The following is a 17,367-nucleotide window of genomic DNA, read 5'->3' on the forward strand; positions in this document are numbered from 1 at the left end:
ATTGTTTTGTTTTCTTTCCGAAGATGGAAATGATTGACTTCTGATAAGAAAAGAAGTATACATATATAGTGTAAAATTTTAACACTTTTAAAATCTGCAATTAATATTAATAATTATAATATATATATATATATATATATATATATATATATATATATATATATATATATATATATATATATATATATTAGTACTGTCAGTAGATTAAAATGTTTAATAATTTTTTGGAGTTAATTGCGATTAAACATTTTAATCGACTCACAGTACTAATATATATATATATATATATATATATATATAGTACTGTGCAAAAGTTTTAGGCACCTAAGACATTTCACAAAAACTTTTGTCTTAAGATGGTTATTTATATCTCCAGCTGTAGCATGTCAGTAGGAAATATAAATTTTAGACTCCCAAACATTTCTTTTGCAAATAGAATAGAAGAACAGGGAGCCCTGCAACAGATGGCATGGCCCCCACAGAGCCCCCCACTAACATTGAGTTAGTCTGGAATTACATGAAGATACAAAAGCAATTGAGCCTCAACAGATAGAAGAACTGTGGTGAATTCTCCAAGAAGCTTGGAACATCCTATCTGCCAACAATGAAGAAAAAGCGTATCCAGGTGAACCTAGGATTATTGATGCTGTTTTGAAGGCAAAGGTGGTCACACCAAATATTGGTTTAGCTTTTTTATGTTTATTGGACTGTGATATATATACAGTTGAAGTCAGAAGTTTACAAACACTTAGGTTGAAGTCATTAAAACTCATTTTTTAACCACTCCACAGATTTAATATTAGTAAAGCATAGTTTTGGCAAGTCGTTTAAGACATCTACTTAGTGTATGACACGAGTAATTTGTCCAACAATTGTTTACAGACAGATTGTTTCACTTTTAATTGACTATAACACAATTCAAGTGGGTCAGAAGTTTACATACACTAAGTTAACTGTGCCTTTAAGCAGCTTGGGAAATTCCAGAAAATGATGTCAAGCCTTTAGACAATTAGCAATTATCTTCTGATAGGAGGTGCACTGAATTGGAGGTGTACCTGTGGATGTATTTTAAGGCCGACCTTCAAACTCAGTGCCTCTTTGCTTGGCATCATGGGAAAATCAAAAGAATTGAGAAAAATTGTGGACCTCCACAAGTCTGGTCCATCCTTGGGAGCAATTTCCAAATGCCTGAAGGTACCACGTTCATCAGTACAAACAATAGTACGCAAGTATAAACACCATGGGACCATGCAGCCATCATACCGCTCAGGAAGGAGACACATTCTGTCTTCTAGAGTTGAATGTAGTTTGGTGTGAAAAGTGCAAATCAATCCCAAAACAACAGCAAAGGACCTTGTGAAGATGCTGTAGGAAACAGGTAGACAAGTATCTATATACACAGTAAAATGAGTCCTATATTGACATAACCTGAAAGACTGCTCAGCCAGGAAGAAGCCACTGCTCCAAAACCACCATAAAAAAGCCAGACTACAGTTTGCAAGTGCACATGGGTACAAAGATCTTCTTTTTTGGAGAAATGTCCTGTGGTCTAATGAAACAAAAATTGAACTCTTTGGCCATAATGACCATCATTATGTTTGGGGGAAAAAGGGTGAGGCTTGCAAGCTGAAGAACACCATCACAACTGTGAAGCATGGGGGTGGCAGCATCATGTTGTGGGGGTGTTTTGCTGCAGGAGGGACTGGTGCACTTCACAAAATAGATGGCATCATGAGGAAAGAAAATTATGTGGATATATTGAAGTAACATTTCAAGACATCAGCCAGGAAGTTGAAACTCGGTCACTAAAGGGTCTTCTAAATGGACAATGACCCCAAACATATATCCATACCTCCAAGTTTTGGCAAAATGGCTTAAGGACAACAAAGTTAAGGTATTGGAGTGGCCATCACAAAGCCCTGACCTCAATCCAATAGAAAATGTGTGGGCAGAACTGAAAAAGCATGTGCGAGCAAGGAGGCCAACATTTCCCCCTTAATTATCATTTCTGCCTGGGCATTTTAACTTTTTTGTAGTTACCACTGTTCTTAATGGTGATTGTCAATAGATTCTCAGCGCTATTTTGCAGTATTAAAATATAAAGAATACTGTAATATAAATATCGAGTGTAGCGTTAGTTCTGTCAGGTCACGTGAGTCAAGCTCGCAATCAACTGATGCTCAGCTGATCATGATGTCTACCAATACAATTCAGATGCTTATCAGAGCGGTCCTATTTAAGTCCTCCATTCATTTATTCGTTCATTCATTGCTTATCTGCCTTTCCATTGCATGGATGCTGGCTGCAATTAACACCATCCCCAGCTCCACCTATGTATGGCAGCTTACCTTTAGTTTCTCTACATCTGTCTTGTTTTGTGCTCTAAGACTACAGTTAATTGCCAGTTTGGAATATCTTCAATGTGTTATTCTGCCTTGCTCTTGATTACCTACTTGATATACGGTATTTGAAGCTATTTTTCAGTCAACTCGTTCGACATCTCACTAAGGGATACACCTCTTGCGTGGTCATCCATGAAGCCCTATGCAATCACGCCTAACAGGCTGCTGGCCAGTGCACCAGGGAAGCCCAGCCCCTTCCCTATATAATCAGTAGCACTGACCCAAAATTGCATCCTACATCTCCTCACTTGCGGTATCCACTGCTAGCCCTTTTTCAGTGCACTTACAGTTTATAGATTTGGCTGGATTCAACTGTCTAAGGACTGAGTTACCACTCAGTTAAGGACATCGAACCAAAGTGAATCAAGTAATACTGAGAAATTAAACACTTTACAAAAAATACAAAAAAATAAATACTGTCTGTTCAACTTACCAGTTGAACACGGCTTTCCCTAGGCCTGGCAAGACCAAGCTGCCGTCTCGCCATTGCCCAGGAGTGCACAGATTTTCTATTTCATCTAGAGATCTGCACAGTATGTGTGCCAGGGCAGCATTATTGACACCAATCTCTTGTAGAGATTGCAGTAGACTCTCTCCAGGGATCCTGCACAAGAGAGCGTGGTTTGTCCAGGAGGTCTATCGAGATCCTTTTCAGGGAGATGGCATGCCAACATTCGCGGGAACCTTTCCTCCGAGGCAGATTTGGGCTGACTCGGGGATGAGCTCAGGGACCCTGTTGGCTTCAATATGGAGATTGAACAGTTCCCAGGAGTCCCACCGGATGAGAACTTGGTTTCTATCACTGCTTCGGGAGAGCTTTTGAATGATGACAATGATCATTGACATCGAGGATCCATTTGTGTCCCAAGCACCTGGAAACCCTACCGGGTCGGACGAACAACCATCAGCAGCGGGGAATGCAACCCTGCACAAGTCTTGTGACAGGTGGTGGCTAGACTGGACTTCAAGTGGCCACTGGCTCTCCCTGCTGTTAAACGCTCAAGACTTGATGGTACATTCCTCCTTCCCACCACCCTGGCAGCTCATCAAACCTTCCCACCTATCCAGGATAATATGGAGGATCTGATGAAGTATTGGGAGAAATCACTGTCATCAAGGGTCCCAGTGTACAGCTTCTCCTCGATTGACATAGAGGGTATGGAGGAAAGAGGCTGGTCTCACATGCCACCGATGGAAGCATCTTTGGCGAGCCATCTGGATCCGAGATCGGCGTTCGGTTTATCCTCTGTTGCCCCTAAGCTGCCTCATAAATCGCATCACTTCTCAGCCTCGATTTTCGAGAAACTTTACAAGTCTGCAGCGCAGACGGGGTGGGCTACAAATGCAGTCACTCTGCTTTTGGCCTACATCTCAGAGTTGGAAGAAGAGATGTCTGTTGTTCTGTCGCAGGGCAATGACGTCACAGAGCTATGGACAGTGACGGATCTCATCATAGCTCATTGTGTTGCCTGGCTCAGTCCACGGGAAGAACTTTGGGGTCTTGTGGTGGTGGGTCAGAGAGGCTTGTGGTTGAATCTGTCCACAATGGTGGAGAAAGATAAAAGACACTGTCTTGACCAGCCAATGGACCCAAAAGGCTTGTTTGGTCTGGCGGTGGTGGCGATGCAACAGCGTTTTGAGGTGAAGAGGAAAGAGCAAGAGGCTTTTAGATCTTTTGTACCCTGCAGAACTCCAGTGCCAATGCAGCCTTGGGTAATGCAGTGACCAGCTTTTTCCCAAGGGGCGCAGGGAAGAGGACAGACATCATGGCAAGTCCTCAACAGGATGAAGACAGATCTTCTTGGCGGAGAAAAACTTTTGCTCAAGCAGGCAGCTCCGGCTCCCTCCATGGATGGTGGTCATAGGAAAGAACGGCTTAGTACATTCCAAAGTTTGCAATCTCAATTTGCCTTTGCAAATTCCCCAGAGAGCAATAAGAATGTATTAATTTCTAAAAAAATGAATTAATTATGTATTAACCCTGGGATTTGGTCAATAAGAAGTATAAAGCATGATCACACACTCACATCCCCTGTGTTGATCAGTCAACACACAGAGCGCTGTCACACACACACGTATCCCCTGTGTGGATCAGTAAAACGCATAGAGTGCTGTCACACACACTTATGCCCTGTGTTGATCAGTCAAACACACACTTATTGACTGTGTGGATCTGTCAAATGTACAGAGCGCTGTCACACACACTTATCGCCTGTGTGGATCAGCCAACGCACAGAGTACTGTCACACACACTTATCTCCTGTGTTGATCAGTAAATGCACAGAGCGCTGTCACACACACTTATCCACTGTGTGGAACAGTCAAGAGCACAGAGTACTGTCACACACACTTATCCCCTTTGTAGATCAGTCAATGCAAAACACTGTCACACACACTTATTCCCTGTGTGGATCAATCAACACATAGAGTGCTGTCACACACACTTATCTCCTGTGTGGATCAGTCAAATGCCCACCCCAGTTTAGACCTCAGATTTCTAAACAACTAGTATAGAATATTGACACACAAATCCCTGCCTCATTCTGTACAGAGGGGAGATTGGTTCACTTCACAGGGTTTTATAATGAAACTGAAGCAGAGTTTTTTAACCACAACACAATCACTTATGTTTCTAACTATTTTATGTGAGTCCGTGGCGCCTAGCCCAGCACAGGGACCTCCTCTCTCTAGCAGGTAGGACGATATTTCATCCACATCCGTAGAAATGTGACCTCTGGGTTTGTCCCATGAGAGGTCTAATTTAAGTGCTCTCGGCTTGCTCAAAATGTGATTTTCACTATTCGAAGTGCCAGAGTGAGCTCCACCAGGTCTCTGTAGGAGATGGAGTTGAAAAGATTTGAAAAATTGCGTCAGGGAAAACAGATAGTCCCTTTTCTTCCTGCAGTTCCAGATATTCTCACATCCTGTCATAAGTAGGTTCATGAAAAATGCACGCTGCCTAAAACCAGTCACTAAACCCATGTTACCACCATGCTACTGATTATATAGGGAAGGGGCGGGGCTTCCCTGGTGCACTGGACAGCAGCCTGTTAGGCGTGACTGCATAGGGCTTCATGGATGACCACGCAAGAGGCATGTCCCATCGTGAGATGTCTCACTTATCTCCCTCAGAGAACCGAGGTTACAACCGTAACCCAAAGTTCTAGTAAGTGTTATGCAAATGAACAATTGTATCACGTAGCAATGTCAGAATGTAAAAAATAAATAAAAAATGAACATTTATGCATTTGGCAGATGCTTTTTATCCAAAACAACTTACAGTGCCCTTATTACAGGGACAATCCCCCTTGAGCAACCTGGAGTTAAGTGCCTTGCTCAAGGACACAATGGGGGTGGCTGTGGGGATTGAACCAACAACCTTCTGCTTACCTGTTCAGTGCTATAGTCCACTACGCCACCACCACTCCCCTGTGACACACCTCTGAACGATGTTGTAATAATTCTGCTGGATCTATTGTTACCATTGGTGGGGGGGGGGGGGGTGTTGTTATTGCTGCACTCTGCTCTGTCTATGCATGGATGGCTGGAGAAATTGCTCAGAACAGAACCATACCCCCCAACACCAACAGATGCTTCACTTGTCTATAAATTAATAAAGTATTCAATGAAGTATTCATTTGACAGAAGTGGTCCTGATTGAAATGTATTTTCATTTAAAGGCAGTACAACAAATACGAACATTGATGTATAAATTATTTCAAAAATACCTCATTACATACATGCTAAAATCTCTCATTTGACAACAAATTATATTTAATTCATATAATCCATCCTCCTTACTTTTCTATTTGTATCACTCTTTCCCCCATTGTGACTAACACGGCTTTTTTCGGGGCATAAACTGGGACCGTTCACCTACACATGCTTTGACATTCATCCACCAATGAAACAGGGCTTCAGCTCCAGCAAACTCAGTCAAACACACTCACACACTCATATTTACCCATACGAAGTCCATATGAAGTCTGCACTCGCTGCAAATAGGATTTGTTTACATCCAGGGGTTTACAGTGCACCATCTGCGTTTGTTTGAGTCAGTATACTATCTCATCACCTACACTACTGTGTCACTTCCATCCTGTGACTGGGATGAATCTATCTCCAAGGAAACTGGAAAAGATGCACGTTCGTGTGTATGTCTGTCTGTATTTTGGGGGGGATTGCCACTGTTTAGACAGAGCTGTTACAAACATCAGAAACATCAATGAGCTGTGTTCTCCGAGGCACTACAGAACCCTCTGGCTATAATGAGTCCCTCTTCTCCTCCGGAGTCACTCTGGAAGCAGTGGAGGCACTAAAGCCCTATCGACTGTAATGACTCTCACGCTGACAGGCAGGAGCCAGCAGGGCAGCAGTCGCACCAGAGCCCCACTGCTTTTAATGACATCTAGAGCAACTATGGAACGATGGTGGGATCCGCAATGGAGTTGACAGTCTCAGCGCAGTAGCGATCTGTCAGGCCTCAGTGAACACACACACACACACACATACTCATGAACACTGAAGTAGACTTATGGAAGCACTGGCAGTGTAAACATCTCTATTCTGACACACACACATGCACAAAAGAAACCTTTTCATTAAGCAGAACAATTAACCAGTAGTCTTGCTTTGCCTCCGCCTACATATGCAAACACATATGCAAATGAGGTGCAAACGAGAAGCCTAAAATTGAATTACACCAGGATCTAATTTCTTGAGCAAAGTGAACAGTTAATCTTGGATGATATCCTGAATAATGAGATGTAATTAGCATGTTGGGGTCGACTGAAGCACCTTGTTAGATACGCTCCTGATCCTCCTCGTTATCTGCCAGTCATAACAACATGCATTTAGACAATGTTTACCAACAACAGCAATCATTAAACAACCTGATACTCAGATACAACAGTCTGAAACACACATACACACACACATACAGACTTTTGATGACGTATTAGTGAGGACCTCTAATAGAAACAATGGTTTTCATACTTACACTAATCCTTCTAAACCTAACCCTCACAGAAATGTGTTGACAATAGATTTGAAGTCATGATTTGGCCAGTTTATAAGCCTTTCAATAATGGGGATCACCTCAAATGTCCTTTCAAGTTGCATTTCACATGTTTCGCTATATTTGTAAGGATATTTTGAAGATAGACAAACCTACAGTATAGTATATGCATGCAGACGCACACATTCCCTTTCAAACATACAACATCTCACACACACAATCTTGCATGCAAACACATTCTAGAACTCAAACACACACATTGTCTATGCAATTACATGTAATATAACATGAAACAACATGCCTAATTTTCTTAATTAAATAACCTGTGTAATGTTATCCGTGTGTGTGTATGTGTGTGTGTGTGTTTGCATGTTATTACCTGTGTGTGAGTAGGTGGTATATTCCTCCTGCCGTAGATGCCCAGGAGGGCGTCTCGCGTGAGCGAGATGTTGAACTTGACATACTCGGGGTGGTGAACCGTGATGTGAAACCTCCAGAAAAGTCCGGGAGGAATCACCTGAACCAGCTGTGTCCCGACAGCAACCTCTCCCCTCTCTATCACCCTGCCTCGCTGAATCACCTCTTTATCTGTCAAGATAGACGAAATGTAGAATATAACATACTGTAGTACAATTTATCCGATTTGTTTATTCCACTGTGAACATATTTTCTTTTTGAAAAAGAAAGTGGAGACATATCGAGTTGGACATATCGAAAGGCGTGTCCCTTTGTTTTTAAAAATAGCCACTAGGCTTTGGTTACACCATGAACCAAGGGCGAAGATTTGTCTTGGACATTGGGGGGGTTGCAGCGTGAAGCATTTACAAGTTGCCATTGATCATGGTATAAATATTGGAGGGGGTTGTACTTGCTTGTTTTAATTATTAGGGGTATTCGCGTTTTTCTCTCGGTTGAGACATCCAGGATGAGCACACAAATGCATCATTGTGAGTAAACAAACAGATAAAACCAACAAATCTTCTGTACAGCGTTTCTCCTACTCAGTTGTAAACAGCGCTGCTCTTCCATGTTTGTCACACATGTATCTGTTCTTGCGTGAACATGTCAATGTGATTACGTCATACGCGCGTACTGCTGCTGACTGGAAGCGATGATTTATAGTTAAAAAGTACTTAAATATTTATCTTTTTTGCAGCAAAAGCAATCGTTTCGCTTTAGAAGACATTAACCAGTGGAGTCGTATGGATGACGTGTATGCTGACTGTCTGTTTTTTGTTTTTTTTGGAGATTCAAAGGTCAAATCACCTTCCACTTGATATTTTTCTATTTTTCTATTTATTTATTTATTTTTTAAATGTGTTCAACAGAAGAAAGAAAGTCATACACACCTGGATGAGATCATTTTCATTTTTGGGTGGACTAACCCTTTAACCTGCTTGTACTTCAACCTCAGTAGTAGCAAATGTGAATTTTGTGAGAATTTTGCAAAACAACATGTAGTTACACAATACATATTGTATTGTATGTATTTTAATGTTAGTACATCAAAGTTAAAGATACCTAATATGAAGTGGGACCAAAATTTGTATAGTGCAAGATAAGTCATCAATATATTTGGTCTGTTTTCCTGAAATATATTTTTTTACATTTTAATGTGTAGATCTGCTAAAAGTGAATTTTGCCAACATTTAAAAGTACACTTGAAAATAGATGCTCACAAAGCTAACATAAATGGACTAAAAGCCAGGTCTTTACACAAAAAATGCAGCTTATACTTAGTTTTAGGTTTAGGATGTTAGTTGTTAAAGATTGAAATGATGCAACCGAGCTCAGATTCTATGATGGGCTGCCACAGAAATGTTGTAAATGTGAAAAATAAGAACTGTGCCTCCGGGCTATTGGATGAAACCTGCCTCTGATGCTATCAACACAGACGCCTCTGCGTCTTCTTTAGTGTCAGAAAGAATGATGTATTTTTCAGAGGTTCAGTTGATGTGAATCAAAAGTGATCATCTGCAGAATTCTTTGAAAAGCTTTGCCGGCTGGAGTCAAACTCAGGTGACGGCAAAGATGAAACAGCACCTGCCACGATGAGACACCCCTTCAGAAACGGGACCAAAACTGCGATGGGCTCTCAGATGTGAGGTGATTTACATTACTATTGATAGATCAAACACACCTGTGCATTGAAAAGTACATGCACAAGTTGGGGTAGTCTAGCCTAGCGGTCAAAGACATGGACCAGAAAACAAAGGATTGTAGGTTTGAACCTAACAAGGGAAATCCTTGAACTATCATCATTTGTGCCCTTGAGCAAGGCACTTAACACATGAGGTAGGTTGCTCCAGGGAAGCATCCTTATAACATAACATGCTGACATCAGGAGGAAGTAATTGAAACAAATAGAGTACAACAGGGCTAAAAGCCTCCCCTTGTGATTTTTCTGGTCTCAATAATATAATATATATGACGATCACAAAAATGTATTATTTGTATTAAATATTAATGGAGCAACATTATTTCCATCAATAGAAATGGTAAAAGAAGTGTGTATTGATTAAAAATCGTTGGAAGTAAATCTTTACTAAGAATGAAAATGTTTAGCATTTAAGAAAATACTAGGGCTGAAACAATTAGTCGACGTTATCGACAACACTGACAATAAGAAATTGTCAACAAAAATTTTCATTGTCGAATAGTCGTTTGATCTCATATACTCTAACATGACATCATATGAAACTCTAATGATGGCACACGAGAGCAGCAATGCAGCTTGTGCCTGATTGAAGAGAGGAAGAAAACAGCTCACAGTCCAGACGAACTCCAAACTTTCCAAACAGCCTAAAAGGTGATGTAGATTGCAAAGTATAAAGGACTTATAATGTAAAAATACAAAATAAGCATTCTGCTTAAGCAGAACTTGCATGTCAGAGCGGTTAAAAAGGAAACACCGCAGCTTTATATCTTTAATGCATCCATTATTAAAGGTGCAATATGTAACAATTTTCATGTAATATTTGCCTTTTTTTGCCAATGTGTGAACGGCTTGTAACGCAACTTAAAAAATGAGCCCTTCCCGGACTTCCTAGGTTGCCTATTAAAGCCTGTAGACTGATTTTCATGCGAAGGGAACGGGTCACTTTTGCCGGGAAAATCCAAAGGATGCAACGTTTATGCACGCTCCTGAGAGCCTTGCCTCAGTAATAGCTTCTCTTCCACATCAACAGACACTAGGTAATGTTATCTTAGAGATGGAATCCAGCAAACATCTGGCTCCCAGCACAACACCAACTCCTACACAAAATCCAAGTAAGCCAAAAAGCGGGAACATGATCGTGGTCGAGCGAAAACTAGAATGAACATCGGCAGGGCATTTGATTCCTGGAGGGACCTTCATTCGGTTTTGGGGATCAAAACCGACCCTGAATTGGCGTACTTCTTATTGGACAGGTAAGCTTACATAACTGCAAAGATTGTGAAATATAGTGCCATAAGGATTGATCTGTGTAATTTTAGCTAACTTGATCTTGCCTGCACAGTAACTGTCATAAACAATGTTAATCTGTAATTATTCAGCAAGGTAAACTACAATAACACATGAAATGAATGCTAGACAATGTTCAAGATAATGCAAAAAGACCCATTCATTAGTGTAACGTAACTACAGAAAATATATATATTCTATTATTATAAAACTATAGCGCATCGATATATCAAAATGACAGTTGTGATGGAATCACATCAATACTGAATTGTGTCAACATATTTATAATGTACAGTCTATTTTATAAACAGCTACTGTTATCATCCACCAAATTTTACTAACAGCTATTGATAAAGCTGGCTAGCTAGCTAACACTGACATTGGCTATCGTATAAATTCAGTCAATGTATCATGCAAAGAAAAGTGATTACTTCAAACTACAGTCTTGCATAGTCAGACCTATATCCACACTTTGTTTTAGCCCTACTCCAGCACTGGAGAGTCAAATATAATATACACTCTCAAAGTTTGTAGTAAAACAATCATAACGGTGTAATTTTAATTATGCTACCTCATCTGTCAGCATGATGCCGGTGGATCATGTTCAGTCTCTTTGTACGTTACATCATTGTTTTGGTCGATGCTCGCATCCCTATGGAGTGTGTGCACCAGCGCGAGCACGAGCAACAGGTAGCTGGCTGCAGTTCACTTAACGGCCACAGGTGTCATTAATAACAAGGGTTTCTGAATCTTAAATACTGCACCTTTAAAGTTAAAATAATAAGGAAACGGATCATGTACAGAAAATAAACAAACTCTGAAACTCCGGCATTCCTCTGCGTGGTCAGCGCCACTTCTATGAGTCGTGTGAAGTGACACAATCTAAGGGGTAGAGATTGAAACTGCACCCGGTTTATGCACACTCTGGCGCAGGGACACTCGTCCCTCGTGATGGCTCATGACGTATTGAACAATAATATACTGTCACGGTGTGTATGTTATCATGAAGAAAATCAGCGATATGCAGCTCTATTATGAAGATTTTCCAAATAGCGCATGACTAGAGAACTTCATGCTTCTGAAGAAATGCCCCCACATTCAATGGTTCTGGCCTGACACTGCTATTAAGACCATCTCTGCAAAGAGGCCCCTGGGTGCAGAGGTCACAAGCAATAAATGACAGAGGAAACATTCCCTGGAACTCCCTGGAAAGACTCAGAACACACTCTGTTTTGTCCTCCTAAATTACAATGAACAAAACAATGCCAATTCTATGACTCTTTATTCTGGATGATAATTAGTCATGAAATCTTCATGAGATCCTCATTATTCTGCAAACAGCAGCTAAAAGGGAATCCATGAATGTTGTACTTCTAAATGTACAGAATGCATTTAGAACGTTATCCCTCTAAAATGTACAGAATGCATTAAGATCCACAATGTACACAATACCTAGCCTTGCTAGATAATTCTGAAAATGACTTTGACCTGTGATTACTTTTATAACTGACAAATTAATGATTATAGCCGATGTACCTTTTAAAATATGTGTAATGATTTGTAATCACTTCTAACTAACAAATCGATGATTATAATCTTTAATCTTGTATGACTCATCTCATTCTACTAAGAATGATAACTTGTTAAAATACCCTGACAATCAGGTTTCTTATAACACGTAATGTTTTACCATGTAGTAAAACCAATGAATTAATCATTATGATTTGTAACCAGGGATTTTCATGTTTTGTTACTTACACATTTAATAGTCATGAAAGTATGTCACATTTAGTATGTAAATGCTTGCTTGTTTATGTAGAGAATGTTGATGACAACGAATGTCATGTCTCTTGCACCGCTTTCAGGATATAAAAGTTCATGATTAAACATTCACTAATTTAAGCGGGAAGAATGTAAGGACTCTCCACACAAAGGATGGTAAATCAACTTTGAAAGGGAAAGACCAGTCGACCATGTGACTCTGAAAAGCCACTTCTGATTGGCTCAGGACACCTTTGGGGTGTGGCCAATCTCAGTTCAAATGTTTCCAAAACAGGAAGAACGCTCTCTTCCTCTCTCTTCTTCTTCTCACAATGCTCTCTTGGAACCGTCGCTTGGTCTCCTCTCTTGGTCCTGTCTCTTGCTCTTCAGCCTCCGTGCCATGTAGAATCCCAAGGAAAACTCAGGACTCGTCCCGAGGAAACCTTTCACTCTCTCTCTATGGTTCACATACCCAACGGGAATCGCGAGTCCTCCTTGTCGAAGGCCTCGCTTCAAAGTCCACTTCATCCTCCATCGAGACAACAACTATCAACAATCATTACAGAGTCTAAAACATCGATCGAACGGACTTTCTTCAAACGCCAAAGAACCAAGCAATGTAAGAAAACGCAACGACAAGCAAGCACATCTCCAGACTTTTGCTCAAAGTGCTGGTGTAGTAGTTAAATACTTTGGGTAATCCGATTGCAAATCGATGTAGACTCAAAGAAGGATAAATGGTTCTTAAGGCATTGTCAACAGACTCCATAAAGTTAATTTACTCTGTAATGATCATTTATTTCACATTCTGTCACTACACACCAACCTGTTTCATGTTTTATGTGTTAGATTACAGGTGCATCTCAATAAATTAGAATGTCGTGGAAAAGTTCATTTATTTCAGTAATTCAACTCAAATTGTGAAACTCGTGTATTAAATAAATTCAGTGCACACAGACTGAAGTAGTTTAAGTCTTTGGTTCTTTTAATTGTGATGATTTTGGCTCACATTTAACAAAAACCCACCAATTCACTATCTCAAAAAATTAGAATACATCATAAGACCAATAAAAAAAACATTTTTAGTGAATTGTTGGCCTTCTGGCAAGTATGTTCATTTACTGTCTATGTACTCAATACTTGGTAGGGGCTCCTTTTGCTTTAATTACTGCCTCAATTCGGCGTGGCATGGAGGTGATCAGTTTGTGGCACTGCCGAGGTGGTATGGAAGCCCAGGTTTCTTTGACAGTGGCCTTCAGCTCATCTGCATTTTTTGGTCTCTTGTTTCTCATTTTCCTCTTGACAATACCCCATAGAATCTTTATGGGGTTCAGGTCTGGTGAGTTTGCTGGCCAGTCAAGCACACCAACACCATGGTCATTTAACCAACTTTTGGTGCTTTTGGCAGTGTGGGCAGGTGCCAAATCCTGCTGGAAAATGAAATCAGCATCTTTAAAAAGCTGGTCAGCAGAAGTTTCTTGGTAAACGGGTGCAGTGACTTTGGTTTTCAAAAAACACAATGGACCAACACCAGCAGATGACATTGCACCCCAAATCATCACAGACTGTGGAAACTTAACACTGGACTTCAAGCAACTTGGGCTATGAGCTTCTCCACCCTTCCTCCAGACTCTAGGACCTTGGTTTCCAAATGAAATACAAAACTTGCTCTCATCTGAAAAGAGGACTTTGGACCACTGGGCAACAGTCCAGTTCTTCTTCTCCTTAGCCAAGTAAGACGCCTCTGACGTTGTCTGTGGTTCAGGAGTGGCTTAACAAGAGGAATACGACAACTGTAGCCAAATTCCTTGACACGTCTGTGTGTGGTGGCTCTTGATGCCTTGACCCCAGCCTCAGTCCATTCCTTGTGAAGTTCACCCAAATTCTCGAATCGATTTTGCTTGACAATCCTCATAAGGCTGCGGTTCTCTCGGTTGGTTGTGCATCTTTTTCTTTCACACTTTTTCCTTCCACTCAACTTTCTGTTAACATGCTTGGATACAGCACTCTGTGAACAGCCAGCTTCTTTGGCAATGAATGTTTGTGGCTTACCCTCCTTGTGAAGGGTGTCAATGATTGTCTTCTGGACAACTGTCAGATCAGCAGTCTTCCCCATGATTGTGTAGCTTAGTGAACCAAACTGAGAGACCATTTTGAAGGCTCAGGAAACCTTTGCAGGTGTTTTGAGTTGATTAGCTGATTGGCATGTCACCATATTCTAATTTTTTGAGATAGTGAATTGGTGGGTTTTTGTTAAATGTGAGCCAAAATCATCACAATTAAAAGAACCAAAGACTTAAACTACTTCAGTCTGTGTGCATTGAATTTATTTAATACACGAGTTTCACAATTTGAGTTGAATTTCTGAAATAAATGAACTTTTCCACGACATTCTAATTTATTGAGATGCACCTGTAGTTTATGTTTAGAATAGCAATAAAGTTTGTCTGTATTCAAAGATAATTTGACTGTGGTATATTTTGCTAAATAATCTCATCCCTGTTTTTAAAAGATTTCGCTTCAAATCTGTACCTAAATATGTGAAATATTATTTTCAATAAGCCATGAGAATAATATTACTCCAATAAGTGAATTAATCATAATTTCCTTATTAAAGCTAATTCCTTATAATAGAAATTGTGAGCGGATACAATGAGACATTGTATTACGATTTTAATGGTGGAGAATTTTATTCAGACAAATAATCTAGTTATTTATCATTTATCTAATTTATAATGGTTGTTGAACGTGACTAATTCCATTATAAATTTCCTTACATAATAATGCAGAATAAGGACAGTTTAATTTAATTCCTAGCTCACACATACTGTTTCCCTACATATAATGGTGGGGGTACGCGGGCACTTTAACCCATCCCTTGTACATTTAAACTACCAAATTTCCTACAGTACATTTGCTTTAAGATCTGTACTGCAGAAGAATTTTTTTTTTTTTTTTTTTTTTTATCAGAGAATGTTTAATACAATATTTAATATTTAAATATTTAAAATGATCTAAAAATCCTTAAAACAAGATACATTTACCTGAAAAGCAACATATAATATATTTAGACTTGCTTTCAGAGAATATATCTAGAATATGAGTATATTTTATTCTTTATGAACAAGTGAAAAAATACACTTACAAAATACACTTATATTCAAGATACATTTTCTGAAAGCAAGTCTAAATATCTTAAATTAAATGTATCTTTTTTGAAGGATTTGAGATAATTCTAAATGGAAAACAAGACAAAAACTCTTGATTTTCTGCAGCGAATTTTTTACTGAATTAAACGTAATAAAAATCCAAGTTTTTTCCTTGTAATTCAGTGAATGTCATTTAGAGGTATTTTTTAAAGATGATTTTGTCCTGTTTATTGTTAGTAAGTATGTTTAATACAACCTTTTAAGTCGAGGCACAAGCTGAATAGTCGATTAAGAGCTATTGATTAATTGTTGCAATAATCGCCTAAATAGTCGAATAATCGTTTTAATAATCATTAGATTATTCGATTATCAAAATAATCATTCGTTGCAGCCCTAGTACATACTTATTCAAAATAACCATATCAGCAAATGTTGAAGTACTTTTATAAGAACTTCTGTATTATTTTTCTTTGAGTTATATCTTAAAGCTTCAACATTAAAGAATTAGTTCACCCAAAAATGAAAATTCTCTCATCATTTACTCACCCTTATGCTATCCCAGATGTGTATGACTTTCTTTCTTCTGCTGAACACAAATTAAGATTTTTAGAAAAAATATCTCAGCTCTGTAGGTCCATGCAATGCAAGTGAATGGTGGTCAGGGTTAGGTCCAAAAAGCACATAAATGGAGCATAAAAGTAATCCAGTGGTTAAATCTATATAATCAGAAGTGATATGATTGGTGTGGGTGAGAAACAGATCAATATTAAAGTCCTTTTTTCCTATAAATCTCCACATTAACTTTCTTATACTTTTGTTTTTGGCGATTCGCATTCTTTCTGCATATCGCCACCTACTGGGCAGGGAGGAGAATTTATAGTAAAAAAGGACTTAAATATTGATCTGTTTCTCACTCACAGCTATCATATTGCTTCTGAAAACGTGGATTTAACTACTGGAGTTTTGTGGATAACTTTTATGCTGCCTTTATTTGTTTTTTGGAGCTTTCAAGTTTTGGTCACCATTCACTTGCATTGTATGGACCTACAAAGCTGAGATATTCTTCTAAAAATCTTCGTTTGTGTTCTGCAGAAGAAAGAAGGTCATACACATCTGGGATGGCATAAGGGTGAGTAAATGTTGAGAGAATTTTCATTTTTGGATGAACTATCCATTTAATTCAGGCATATTTTACAAAGGAATCTCCATTATGATTGGAAGAGTCAATTTGTGCATACTCCACAACAAATCTTTAGCTCTGTTTTACCACCGCCCAAGGTTGTGATAAAGATTCTATTCTATTCTATTCTATTCTATTCAATTCACATGGCAAAACAAAAATTGACAAAGAAGGATAATTCATCTTTAATTTGTACTAACAAACTCTACAGGTCTGAAGAGTTAGAAACACATCTCACGCTTTTTAAAAAATGACCTTATGATATTGGGGGTCATCTGAGAGAGAACAATTTACTGTCGTTTAGTGACAAGACATGAATTAAACACCAATCAAACTTTTGTAATAAAAAATAAAAGATACTCTCCTGCTGTATGCTTGACATCTGTGCAGCTGTGTGTAAATTATTGAGTTGA

The 17,367-nt window shown here is 39.2% G+C and overlaps 1 protein-coding gene across 3 annotated transcripts in view; it reads right to left on the bottom strand.

The window, feature by feature from the left end:
* Positions 1-17,367, bottom strand: part of LOC127419502 (teneurin-1-like) — a 300,512-nt gene that overhangs the window by 112,963 nt on the left and 170,182 nt on the right. For all 3 annotated transcript variants that reach the window (XM_051660961.1, XM_051660952.1, XM_051660942.1), the window contains exon 7: positions 7,799-8,007. In XM_051660961.1, coding sequence (XP_051516921.1) covers positions 7,799-8,007 — 209 coding nt within the window. The remainder of the gene's footprint in view (positions 1-7,798; positions 8,008-17,367) is intronic.

The sequence above is a fragment of the Myxocyprinus asiaticus genome, chromosome 3 (genome assembly GCF_019703515.2).
Source record: "Myxocyprinus asiaticus isolate MX2 ecotype Aquarium Trade chromosome 3, UBuf_Myxa_2, whole genome shotgun sequence".
Taxonomy (NCBI): Eukaryota; Metazoa; Chordata; class Actinopteri; order Cypriniformes; family Catostomidae; genus Myxocyprinus; species Myxocyprinus asiaticus.